Source organism: Vulpes lagopus, chromosome 15 (genome assembly GCF_018345385.1).
Source record: "Vulpes lagopus strain Blue_001 chromosome 15, ASM1834538v1, whole genome shotgun sequence".
NCBI lineage: Eukaryota > Metazoa > Chordata > Mammalia > Carnivora > Canidae > Vulpes > Vulpes lagopus.
The window spans coordinates 36,022,212-36,036,240 of record NC_054838.1 but is presented as its reverse complement, the minus strand read 5'-3'; the positions used below and the strand labels follow the sequence as shown (position 1 = coordinate 36,036,240).

The 14,029-nt window shown below is 40.4% G+C and overlaps 1 protein-coding gene across 1 annotated transcript in view; it reads left to right on the top strand.

Moving 5' to 3' along the window:
• SYTL2 (synaptotagmin like 2) overlaps positions 1 to 14,029 on the top strand; it is a 151,735-nt gene that overhangs the window by 89,172 nt on the left and 48,534 nt on the right. The window contains 2 exon segments of the mRNA XM_041729973.1: positions 4,586 to 4,737; positions 6,595 to 6,727. Of these exon segments, the coding sequence (XP_041585907.1) occupies positions 4,586 to 4,737; positions 6,595 to 6,727 (285 nt within the window).

Here is a 14,029-nt window from a genome sequence, read left to right as displayed (position 1 = left end):
CTCAGCAAAAGGAAGGAAATAATAAAGATTAGAGCAGAAATAAATGACCTAGAAATGAAAAAAACAATAGAACAGATAAATGAAAAGATAGTTCTTTGAAAAGATAAACAAAATTGATAAACCTCTGGCAAGATTCATCAAAAGAAAAAAAAAGAGACCCAAATAAAATCACTAATTAAAAAGGAAAAATAACACCACAGAAATATAAACAATTGTAACAGAATATTTTGAAAACTGAGGGTTAGGGTTCCTGGGCGGCTCAGTCAGTTAAGCATCTGACTCTTGATTTCAGCTCAGGTCATGATCTCAGAGTTATGAGATTGAGCCCTCTGTCAGTCTCCATGCTGGACATGGAGCCTGCTTAAGATTTTTTTTTTCTCTCTCTCTCCCCCTGCCCTCTACTTGTTCATTCTCTCTCTAAAAAAAAAAAAAAAAGAAAAAAAGAAAAAAGAAAAAAATATTATGAAAATGTATATGCTAACAAATTGGACAACTTAGAAGAAATGGATAAGTTCCTGGAAACATGTAATCTATCAAGACTAAAGCAGGAAGAAATAGAAAATTTGAATAGACCAGTTACCAGCAATGAAATTGAATTAGTAATAAACTCCCAACAAAGAAAAGTCCAGGACCAGATAGCTTCACATGTGAATTCTACCAAACATTTAAAGGAAGAGTTAATGATTATTCTCTTCAAACTATTCCAAAAATAAGAGGAAGGGAAACTTCCAAATTCATTCTATGAGGCCAGTATCACCCTCATACCAAAACCAGATAAGAACACCACAAAAGGGATCTCTGGGTGGCGCAGCGGTTTGGCGCCTGCCTTTGGCCCAGGGCACAATCCTGGAGACCCTGGATCGAGTCCTACATCAGGCTCCCGGTGCATGGAGCCTGCTTCTCCCTCTGCCTGTGTCTCTGCCTCTTTCTCTCTCTGTGACTATCATAAATAAATAAAAATTTTAAAAAATTAAAAAAAAAAAAAAAAAAAAAAGAACAGCACAAAAGGGCAGCCCCAGTGGCTCAGCAGTTTAGCGCCGCCTGCAGCCCAGGGTGTGATTCTGGAAACCCGGAATCGAGTCCCACGTCGGGCTCCCTGCATGAAGCCTGCTTTTCCCTCTGCCTGTCTCTGCCTCCCTCTCTCTCTCTCCTCCCTGTGCATTGTCATGAATAAATAAATAATCTTAAAAAAAAAAAACAACACCACAAAAATGGGTGACTGGGTGGCTCATCAGTTAAGCATATGCATTTATTAAGCTCAGGTCATGATCTCAAGGGCCTAGGATCTAGACCTGAGTTGGGTTCCCTGCTCAGTGGGGGTTTGCTTCTCTTTTCCAGATCCCTCTGCCCCTCCCCCCACTTTTGCACGTGCATGCTCTCTCTTTCTCTCTCATCTCTCCTGGAATGCAAGGGTGGTTCACTTTTCACAAAATAATCACCATGATATGTCACATCAATAAGAGAAGGGGCAAAACCCATATAAAGATTTCAATAGATGCAGAAAAAGCATTCGACAAAGTATAACACCCATACATGATAAAGCTTTATGTAATGTAGGTCCAGAGTGAACATATCTCAACATAATAAAGGTTTTATATGAAAAATATTCAGTGGTGAAAAACAGAATTTTTTCCCTAAGGTCAGGAAGAAGACAAGCGTGTCCATTCTCAGTGCTGTTATTTTAACATAGTACTGAAAATCCTAACCACAGCAATTAGACAACATAAAGGCATCCACATTGGTAAGGAAGAAGTAAAACTCTATTTGCAAATGACATGATGCCCTATATACAAAACTGCTAGAATTGATAAACGAATTCAGTAAAATCACAGATACAAAGTCAATGTACAGAAATCTGTTGCATTCCTGTACACTAATAATGAAGCAGCAGAAAGAGAAATGAAGAAAATAATCCCATTTACAATTGCACCACAAACAATAAAATATCTAGGAATAAACTTAACCAAACAAGTGAAAGAGCTGTATTCTGAAAACTATAAAACACTGATAAAAGAAATTCAAGACAATTCAAAGAAATGGAAAGATATTCCATGTTCATGGATTGGAAGAATAAAGATTGTTAAAAAATCTTTGCTACTCAAAGCATCTATTTAATGCAATCCCTATCAAAATACAACAGCATTTTTCACAGAGCTAGAACAAACAATCCTAAAATTTCTATGGAACTACAAAAGACCTCAACTAGCCAAAGCAATCCTGAAAAAGAAAGAACTGGAGGTATCACAATTCCAGATTTTGAGTTATATTACAAAGAAGTAGTAATTTAAATAGTATGATACTGTCATAAAAATAGATCAATAGAATAGAACAGAAATCTAAAACCAAATCCACAGTTATATGGTCAATTAACCTTCAACAAAAGAAGAATGAATATCCAATGGGGAAGAAAAGACCTACTTTTCAGCAAATAGTGTTGGGAAAACTAGACCACTTTCTTACACCATACACAAAAATAACTCAAAATGGATTAAAAGGCCTAATTGTGAGACCTTTGGAGAGAGGACAGGGAGTAATATCTCTCATTGGCCATAGCAACATTTTTCTAGATAGGTCTCCTGAGGCAAAAGAAATAAAAGCAAAAATAAACTATTGGAACTACATAACTTTTTTTTTGCACAGTGAAGGAAAGAGTGAAATTAAAAGGCATCCTACAAAATGAGAGAAGATATTTGCAAATGACATAAGGAATTAATATCCAAAATATGTAAAGAATTGGTACAATTCAATACCCAAAAGACAATCCAAATAAAAAATGGGCAGAACACATGAACAGACATGTCTCTGAAGAAGACATAGAGGTGGGCAACAGACACATGAGATGTTCAACATCACTCATCATTAGGGAAATGAAATCAAAACCACAATGAAATATCACCTCATACCTGTCAGGATGGTGAAAATTGAAACACAGGAAACATCAAGTATTGTTGAAGATATGGAGAAAAAAGGGATCCTTTTGTGCTGTTGGAAGGCAACTGGTACAGCCACTGTGGAAGACAGTGTGTAGGTTCCTCAAAAAATTAAAAATAGAACTACCCTACGACCTAGTAATTGCATTACTAAGTATTTACCCCAAAAGTACAAAAACACTAAATCAAAGGAACACATGCACCCCTATGTTTGCATTATTTACAATAGCCAAGCTATGGAAGCAGCCCAGGTGTCCACTGATAGATGAATGGATACAGAAGAAGTAGTGTATGTATACAATGGATTATTATTCAGTCTTTAAAAAGTTAAACCTTGCCATTTGCAATAACATTGCAATGACATATATAGAACTAGAGAGAATAATGCTAAGAGAAATAAGTCAAAGAAAGAAAAATACCATATTATCTCACATGTGGAATTTACAAAGAAAACAAATGAACAAAGAAAAAAAGAGAAACCAAGAAACAGACTCTTGACTGTAGAGAACAAACTGATGGTTACCAGTAGGGATGTGGAAAGGATCGGAAAAGAGGGGATGTGGATTAAACATTTATGATAAGAGAAAAACAACACTTGTCAGGTAGAACAGTGTTTTTTTTTAAGCAAGTGTATGTTAGGGAGATCTTAGGGCCATATTTATTTTGTTCTACAGGTACTAGCTTTTCAATGAGCATGAATGATTGTGGAGGCCTTGAAAGCAGTATCTACACGATCGGAATTTGCCTCTGCCTTTACTCCCCACCCCCCTACTTCCATAAATTTGATCTTGCCTGCCTACAGCCCACTTTTTCAGTATTCATTTCTCTGGCATTAAGAACCAGGGACGGGGAACCCTGGGTGGTGCAGCGGTTTAGTGCCTGCCTTTCGCCCAGGGCGTGATCCTGGAGACCCGGGATCGAATCCCACGTTGGGCTCCCGGTGCATGGAGCCTGCTTCTCCCTCTATTTATGTCTCTGCCTCTCTCTCTCTCTCTCTCTCTCTCTCTCTCTCTCTCTCTCTCTGTGTGTGACTATCATAAATAAATAAAAAATTTTTTAAAAGTTAAAAAATAAAAAAGAACCAGGGACATCATGCACTAACCTCCCCCACCCCCGAAAGTCTCTGATAAATTCATTTTGCCAAATGGAAAGGATTAACCAGCTGATAACTCCTCCACCAGTTATTCATTGGGTATTAGGTGCCAGGCATTTGCAAAGGGTAGTTTTACATGCATTAGCTAATTTAATCCTCAAAGCAATATCATGAAGTAGATTACCATGATAAACCTGTTTTTACAGATAAAGGGAGCAGGGTTTAGAGACACTTAATAAACCATCTTTCCCTGGGGTATTTACATTTGAACAGTGGACACAGAAGACTGCAGCCAAAAAGTGAATCTGCTCTTAAGAAATGCCAGACATCATGTAGAGGTCATAGATGAAGTCTTTGATTTTTAAAAAATGTTAGCCTTGTCTTTCCTGACTTTTCAGTCAAAGAGGAATATGTATTTCTTGGTCATCTAGGAGGTTTGTGGGGTCTTCTAAAATACTGAGAGCTTTATTTGTATGTTTATAGATTTCTTTATCCACTGTCACGGTGAACTCATTTATTTACCATGGGTTCTTAGCAAAGTAAAGTTCTTTTTGTTTTGTAGACATTTGCCTGAAAAAATTAAGGATGACCAACAGCTGAAGAATATGAGTGGCCAATGGTTTTATGAAGCCAAGGCAAAAAGACACAGAGACAGAATTCATGGTGCAGATATCATCAGAGCATCCATGAGAAAGAAGAAGCTTCAGGTAGCAGGTGAGTTGCTCTAGCTAAAACATTTTGAGCTGGCATTTGTTTGGGCAGGTGTTGTCAGGAGATGGGAAGGGTGTTAGAATTATTACTGGAGTCTGCTGAGGGAAGTCATTTAGAGCTGCACTTTGCATAGTGTGTAGTCCTCCAGCTAAAAATATTCTTTCCCTGGATTCGGATGGATGAAAGCAGGGCTAAGGGACACAGGGTTATGTAGAAAAACATAGGAAATCCTTTAGATACAATGTTACTGCGTTGAGTTGTAGTAGTATAAACAACTGGGGCTTATAAGATGCTTACCACCTTCATTCCTTTGGCTTCTAACTCTGAAGATTCAGAACCATTTCCTCTGAGTAGGATGACAGGAAGAGATTAGCTTCCCTTTCAACAATTTTGACATCTGCTGCTTCTTTAATCAACCAAGTATATCATTTAAGGGACTGTAAAGACAGTATTTTGAGGGCTTCTTAGAATTATGTTTGGTTTGTTAAATATGTATGGTGTGCCTTCTTCCTGACTCTGAGCTAGGCAGTGTAAACTCTGACCCCTGAGGACAGCCCCTGTCTAGCTCTAGCCTATAAGGAAAATAATTGTCCCCTCCTGAACATTTAATATGTGATAAGCATTTGCTCTCTATTATTTCTAACCATAGCAGCAATCTCTTAAGGTAGGTATTCTTATACCCATTCTAGATATGGGACATATCAAGTTCAGAGAAGTGAAGTTACTTGTCCAGGTTATATCATTGGCAAATGGTAGAGCTGGGATTTCATTCTTTCTGACTCAGAGCCTTGTAAAGAAGGGCCTGTTGTTTAGTATGTGCCATGCATTAGTTGTATCCCTCTTGGTTTTTAAAACCATCCACGCCTTCAGAAGTCTTGGGAGGTACAAGTCAGTACTGTGGGTTCTATTTTGCAATTGACAAAACTAGGCTTATGTGTGAAGAGACCTATGGTAAATACCACCCTGGAATGTGATTATTTGGAAACCGGGAGCTCTTGTATTGCTTCATCTTAACACCCATGTATAAGCATTCCAAGCACTTGCTGGCACTGTGGTCCAAGGCAAGTTTCCTGAGCTTTTTGGTCCTCAATTTCCAAATCCGTAAACTTGGAAAATAGCTCCTTCCTCACAAGGTAATGCATGCATGCATCAAAACAAAACAAAACAAAAACCAACAACACTGCATCTGACACTTAGCATAATTAGTTAATGCTAATTACTTGAGAGATGCTGGTAAAGAGTCCTGGGTGTGCAGAGGCAAAAAGAATTTATTTCCTGAAGAGGCAGCACCAGAGGTTTTATGGGGGACCTTGGCATCTGAGTTGGATATTGGGGAGTATGTGTAGAACTTGAGTGTGTAGAAGACTGGAAGAGGCAGTGGAGAGGAACATTCCAGACTAGAAGCATTTGTTCCCCTTTTGATCCCAGAGCCCAGACTTAAGTCAGGCACATTGCTGATGTTCAGTAAGTGCTTGGTAGTGATAGTGTCTCTATTCCAATGAGGACTAGCTGCCCTGCGCATCCCCTGGCCATACATATTTTGTCCTGACCCCAATTCAGGTCAAATTCACCTAGAGGTGGTCAGAATCTTGCTGGAGTGGTCTCTGGAGTTACCTGCCCATTTAAAGGTATGCTCATACTCGAGAGAGTCTGCTTGGGATAAGCTAACATCACAGGAATCTATTGACTTCTTTTGCAGATATAATTCTGATTCTGGGGACTCAGACTCTTGAGTGATTGCCTTGGCACTCCAGGAAGGCCTGAAGTTCAGGTCTGAGCTTCAGTGACAAGAGCTGCTAGGAAAGTTGTAGGTCATGGAGGTGAGAGATAACTTTCCTGTATTTACGGTTTCCTTTTCAGCTGAACAGAGTAAGGACAGTGCAACTGAGTCAAAGGAAAGCTGGGTGAATAATGTCAACAAAGATACTTTCCTTCCCCCAGAGCTAACTGGTGCTGTAGAAGAGCCAGAAGATGGAGCCCCAGCAAGCCCAAGGTAAGACAGAGCTCATGAGGACAGTCACTGCATGTGGGATTCATGGCTTGGGGTGCTATGAGCACAAAGACCAAACTCTTCTCACAGGCTCTGTGAAGTATGTATGAGAGAATTCTGGGCCCTGATGTGGATAAAGCCTGAGCAATACTCTTTCCCAGCTTCCAGAATTTCTAATAAGTCTGAATGTTAAGTAAAATTAAAATGTTAAGTAGTGATTTCTTCCAGCACCAACAATAGCTGATTTTTATTTGTATTAATGATTTCACCTTAGAGTAGAATGAAGAGGTACTTCAAAATAAATACAGTCACTTCAGAGAAGAAGTGAATAGAGAGATAGAGAAGAGGTGAATTATGATCAAATTGTAATAACCTGGTGTAATAGAACAAGCTCAGATGCAAAAAAAAAAAAAAAAAGAACAAGCTCAGGCATGGAAACGAGACATGAATTCAAGTCCTAAATATGCCATTTATTAGCCTTTTGATGATGGGCAAGTCATTTGACCTGAGTCTCTTTTCTTAATCATAGATAAGAATGATAGTATATACCAGGAAAGCCTGTAGTGAGAATTAGTGATAACATATGTAGAATACCTGACACATAGTAGGTGCTTAATAAATGCCTCTTCAGGATGCAGGTTGTCCTCCATATTTAAGTCTTGATATTCTTCGTATTTTCCGTATCTGTTACCATCTGGCCAAAGTGTACATTTGTGCATCCTTCTTAAGAAGTACCTGATTGTGGAGCAACATTGCTACAAATGTTTTGAGGATTTGCTTTTAGGTATTTAAGGATCTTCCCAGATGTTCATCCCTTGGAGGTGTAGTTGTTACCCTTTGATGAAAAAGCAGTTGTAATTTATCTATAGCTCCTTGGTGAAGATGGTTCAATTCAGAGTCTCCAACAGGGCTGAAGTCGACAGATTTGCTGATCGTACAATTATTACCAAGTCAGGTTCCAAGCCCGAGGCACATGGGGATCAGGGTTGTTTCCAATATAGATTACAGGTGAGGGAGAGGATCTGTAATATAGGCATCAATAGGCATTTCAGAACCAAATATGAGGCAAGTTATATCACACAGACAACGGAATACTGATTCTACTAAAATACCCATTATCCATTTCCCTGGGTGGTAGACTGGACTGTTTTCCCTCTGGGATGATTTATAATTTTCTGTTACATCTGTAGAAGCCATGTTGGCTGGAAGTTAAACAATAAATAGCCACTAGTTGATTTTGTGACCTTGCACTAGAAGGGACTAACTTCTTGGGCCTTTGGCTCCTCAACTGTAAAATGGAATAATAATGATTTGCCAACAGGATTATTGAGAACTTAATTAGCTAGTACATACAGAATTCTTACCATGGTCCATAGCACATAGTAGGCATTTAGTGAATGAAGTATGGGCCCTCACATATAGAGTAATAACATACCCCTACCACTTCCCTTTGGTAACTCCCCATTTACCAGCAATCTCCCTAATGAGATAAAGGATTTCCTTCCATAGGGAAAGATGACACCTGAAGTATTAGAAACTTCAGGAGTGAAAACACAGTCATTTAGAATCATCATCAAGTTGCTGACAACACCTCCTAAGAGCCAGTTTGATAGGGGACAGAGACACCAGAACACTGACTAGGGGTGGTACAAGTCCCACAGAAGGGGAAAGGAGATTTTGGGGTGTCAGAAGACCAACTTGGTAGTTTTACCTGGGTCAGACTTTCTGTCCTCCCAGGAACTCATTTCATCCCAAAGGGCCCGGGGGATAGAGACACCCCTGCCTTCATAGCCCAGCTAATTTTCTTTATGACACCATGTAGGCTGATGGGTATTTCTCCCCTGTTTCTCAGTTTGATGCTACTAATACAGCTTCCACAATTCATGTCTCCACTATTTTCTGCATTCCTTTGTGACCTTAGATGAGTCTTCCTGGTTTCATCTCTAAATCAGAGCAGAGCTGCCGCACCAGGATATTATGAGATTAAATGAAATGAGATGTGGAAACCACTTAGCATTTCACAGGAGGAAAGAAAATTGGCAATTTCCAATGGATTTGTAATTATGTTATTTTAACATAGATGAGATATGGTCGAGAAGGCAAGGATAAAAATGTCAGCTGTACCTAGTATGCTTCACTCATTACGTAACACAGGTGATAATCATCCGGAATTGTGGAAGGGGCTGTTGTATCACTCCCTCTTCCTATGTCAGAAACTACTACTCATATCCGGTTCCTGCAGTGTTTCTTACCTATACTTTAACCTTTGGGAACTGGGTGTGTTAAGTGTATTTTGGGGCTTGTCCTTTTAGAGGAATGGAACTTCAATAGAATGACTCAGTACCTGTCAATATTTTCTTAGCCAGGAGTCAGGTGTCCGGGAGTCCTGTGAGGCCACAGTGACTAGATATTGCAATTTCCACAGGAGTTTTTTCTAATAAACTCTGTGGCAAGATTCCTTCTTTCTCTGGACACAATTCTGTGTGGTCCTGCCTGGGAAGAATTGAAACACCATGCATGCGCAGCATGAACTCAGGCGGTGTCCGCTACCTGTGTTCTTTCAGAACTCATCTATGTTTGCACCTGTCACACAAAGAAGCAAAGAGAGGTTTGATGACCAAAGGAGCAGACTCAGGTTTTCTTTAGAATGGCAAAGGGAAAACTGCAAATGGTCACAGTTCCAGTGCTGGTTGTTGAATTTTAACTGGGCAGTGTTGGCACAAACTGTAGTAAAATACTAGTGTTTTGTTTTTTTTAGAAAATGTGTATTTCTAGTCATCATAGCTTGGTACCTTTTAAAAAATGTAACAAAAATGAAATAAACAACAAAGACATGCAAAATATAAACCCTGATCAAGTGCTGGGATGCCTCAGCAAATTGCTATATATGATTCTATATGCATACTCTCAATTTCTGTACCTTCCTCATAGTGAACCAGTAACAAACAGTTCTCAGGCTGGCACTGGTCCGTGAACCACACCTTGTAGCACATTATGTCATTTTCAGCTCCCAAATAATTGGGGCACATATACACAATAATCCACAGAGCCAGGCTGAACCAAGGTGGGGAATGGGAATACATAATAAAGATGTGAGAAGCTCCTCTCATGAGAACAGGACCCTGCCCATAAAGGAGGAATAACATCTCTTGACTATAGAGGTAGTCCTGCTCTGGACAAGAAGACCTTCCCTTGTTACTTGAGATAACATAGTCTGTCAAACTAGCTTGGGCCCTCTGGACAACACCGAGAGTCTAGTAGCCTCTCTACTGAGAAGAGTCGTAAATGGCCCCACTCTTGGTGCTTCTTTGGTCCGAAGGAACCTGGAAGTGGACTGGCCCTATAGTTTCTGCCCCTCTCTAATCTCTTCCTTTCAGACTGCCTCTCTGAGGCCTGGTCCCTGTGGTAGCTTATGTTGTCTTAGCTCTGTAGCCTCACACAGGGCCAGTACTCTCAAAACATGAGGGTTCTTTAAGTGTTTTCCAAGTTTCCCAATTCTTTCCCCCTTCTGGTTCCTCTTCCCATGCCCTTCCCCATCCCACATCCCTCTGTTGCCTGGTAGCTTCTCCTTTCTCCTTAAGGGATCTAACATGCATTCCACTTTAAAGAGTACTTCACCTTTAATAACTTCAGCCTGTGTGGATGGAAATTTTGAGCCTCTTGGCTTTTCTCAATGGTCAGCCTATTGAAAGATGAGTCTAAGCATGTTTGTGGCATCCTAACACACAGCCCAAGTAGTTCTTGTCATCTGGTGTGTAGTACAGATGAGGGCATTTCAGTGAAAGGAGTCAGAGGTCTGTCATGTGCCTGTCTCCCACACTGTGCAGACTTTCTGCTGGGAGGACTTCCAGTTTCTGATGGTTTCCAAAGATTAAAGAATTAGCTTTCAAATACAGAAAAGCCAGTGCCTTCAACCAAGGGAAGCAAGGTGTTTGGTGCAGAGAGGACTATGTTAGGGGCAGTGGGCATCTCAGTGCCCTGGCATCACACCAAGGTGGTGGTGGTAGCATACTCTGACTCTATACATACTAGCCCTGATTGATGTCATCAGTCAAAGGTCAGTGCTTTTGCTATAGAAAAAATAGGGGGTGGTGTAAGCCAGCCTGAGACACGGCAGAAGCATTCAGAAAGGCCAGAAGAAAGGCAAGAGTGAGATGTGGAGAAAAATAAGAAAGAGAAATAGGTTCAAATGGTTAGGATGGAACAATTAACCCATAGGTTAACTAGGCAACTCAGGCTATTTATTGGAAATACAGCATTTAAATGTCCTTGTTTGCAGTTGATTGGGAACACTTATTTAACGTCTTGCTAGCACCCAATAGGATAAATCATTCTGTAGGGTTGCTAATTCATTCTTCGTTCAGCCATTTGTTAAGTCAGTTGGTAATTATTAAGTGTCTGTCGTATACAAGATGATAGCTAGGAATTCAGATGAACAACATACGGTTCCTGTCCTTAGGGAACTTATTGTTTGCAAAAGGAGCTGACATGTATAACCATAAATTGTGATGTGGTAGGATAAGTATAATTAAAAAGCTGTGGGAGCACACAGCCAGCAGCACTGACCGTGTCCAGGGTGAATGGGAGGGATTGTCAGGGAAGCTTCTAGAGATAGTTATATGTAGGGCAGCTCTTGAAAGATGTGAAGGATTATGGCAGGTAGACATGGGGAGAGGAGAGTACAGGCAGTGGGGATGACTTCGGGGCCTGGCATGTTGGACACATGGAAGTAGTCTAGTATGGTGGGTATACTGTGTGAGTGGTAGGCAGTTATGCTGGAGGAAGAGGCTAGAGCCAGATTGTGAAGAGCCTTGAATGTTGGCCGAAAGGCTGGACTTTTCCCTTTAAGTAAAAAGAAGCCATTAAATGACTTTTTTTTTTTTAATTAACTTTTATTGGTGTTCAATTTACCAACATACAGAAAAACACCCAGTGCTCATCCCGTCAAGTGTCCACCTCAGTGCCCGTCACCCATTCCCCTCCAACACCCATCCTCCTCCCCTTCCACCACCCCTAGTTCATTTCCCCGAGTTAGGAGTCTTTATGTTCTGTCTCCCTTCCTGATATTTCCCAACATTTCTTTTCCCTTCCTTTATATTCCCTTTCACTATTATTCATATTCCCCAAATGAATGAGAACATACACTGTTTGTCCTTCTCCGATTGACTTATTTCACTCAGCATAATACCCTCCAGTTCCATCCACGTTGAAGCAAATGGTGGGTATTTGTCGTTTCTAATTGCTGAGTAATATTCCATTGTATACATAAACCACATCTTCTTTATCCATTCATCTTTCGATGGACACCGAGGCTCCTTCCACAGTTTGGCTATTGTGGCCATTGCTGATAGAAACATCGGGGTGCAGGTGTCCCGACGTTTCATTGCATCTGCATCTTTGGGGTAAATCCCCAACAGTGCAATTGCTGGGTCGTAGGGCAGGTCTATTTTCAAGTCTTTGAGGAACCTCCACACAGTTTTCCAGAGTGGCTGCACCAGTTCACATTCCCACCAACAGTGTAAGAGGGTTCCCTTTTCTCCGCATCCTCTCCAACATTTGTTGTTTCCTGCCTTGTTAATTTTCCCCATTCTCACTGGTGTGAGGTGGTATCTCATTGTGGTTTTGATTTGTATTTCCCTGATGGCAAGTGATGCAGAGCATTTTCTCATGTGCTTGTTGGCCATGTCCATGTCTTCCTCTGTGAGATTTCTCTTCATGTCTTTTGCCCATTTCATGATTGGATTGTTTGTTTCTTTGGTGTTGAGTTTAATAAGTTCTTTATAGATTTTGGAAACTAGCCCTTTATCTGATATGTCATTTGCAAATATCTTCTCCCATTCTGTAGGTTGTCTTTTAGTTTTGTTGACTGTATCCTTTGCTGTGCAAAAGCTTCTTATCTTGATGAAGTCCCAATAGTTCATTTTTGCTTTTGTTTCTTTTGCCTTTGTGGATGTATCTTGCAAGAAGTTACTGTGGCCAAGTTCAAAAAGGGTGTTGCCTGTGTTCTCCTCTAGGATTTTGATGGAATCTTGTCTCACATTTAGATCTCTCATCCATTTTGAGTTTATCTTTGTGGATGGTGAAAGAGAGTGGTCCAGTTTCATTCTTCTGCATGTGGATGTCCAATTTTCCCAACACCATTTATTAAAGAGACTGTCTTTCTTCCAATGGATAGTCTTTCCTCCTTTATCGAATATTAGATTGACCGTACATTTCAGGGTCCACTTCTGGGTTCTCTATTCTGTTCCATTGATCTATGTGTCTGTTTTTGTGCCAGTACCACACTGTCTTGATGACCACAGCTTTGTAGTACAACCTGAAATCTGGCATTGTGATGCCCCCAGCTATGGTTTTCTTTTTTAAAATTCCCCTGGCTATTCGGGGTCTTTTCTGATTCCACACAAATCTTAAAATAATTTGTTCTAACTCTCTGAAGAAAGTCCATGGTATTTTGATAGGGATTGCATTAAACGTATAAATTGCCCTGGGTAACATTGACATTTTTACAATATTAATTCTGCCAATCCATGAGCATGGAATATTTTTCCATCTCTTTGTGTCTTCCTCAATTTCTTTCAGAAGTGTTCTATAGTTTTTAGGGTATAGATCTTTTACCTCTTTGGTTAGGTTTATTCCTAGGTATCTTATGCTTTTGGGTGCAATTGTAAATGGGATTGACTCCTTAATTTCTCTTTCTTCAGTCTCATTGTTAGTGTATAGAAATGCCATTGATTTCTGGGCATTGATTTTGTATCCTGCCACGCTACCAAATTGCTGTATGAGTTCTAGCAATCTTGGGGTGGAGGCTTTTGGGTTTTCTATGTAGAGTATCATGTCATCGGCGAAGAGGGAGAGTTTGACTTCTTCTTTGCCAATTTGAATGCCTTTAATGTCTTTTTGTTGTCTGATTGCTGAGGCGAGGACTTCCAGAACTATGTTGAACAGCAGTGGTGAGAGTGGACATCCCTGTCTTGTTCCTGATCTTAGGGGAAAGGCTCCCAGTGCTTCCCCATTGAGAATGATATTTGCTGTGGGCTTTTCATAAATGGCTTTTAAGATGTCGAGGAAAGTTCCCTCTATCCCAACACTCTGAGGGTTTTGATCAGGAATGGATGCTGTAGGGATCCCTGGGTGGCGCAGCGGTTTGGCGCCTGCCTTTGGCCCAGGGCGCGATCCTGGAGACCCGGGATCGAATCCCACGTCAGGCTCCCGGTGCATGGAGCCTGCTTCTCCCTCTGCCTGTGTCTCTGCCTCTCTCTCTCTCTCTGTGACTATCATAAATAAATAAAAATTAAAAAAAAAAAT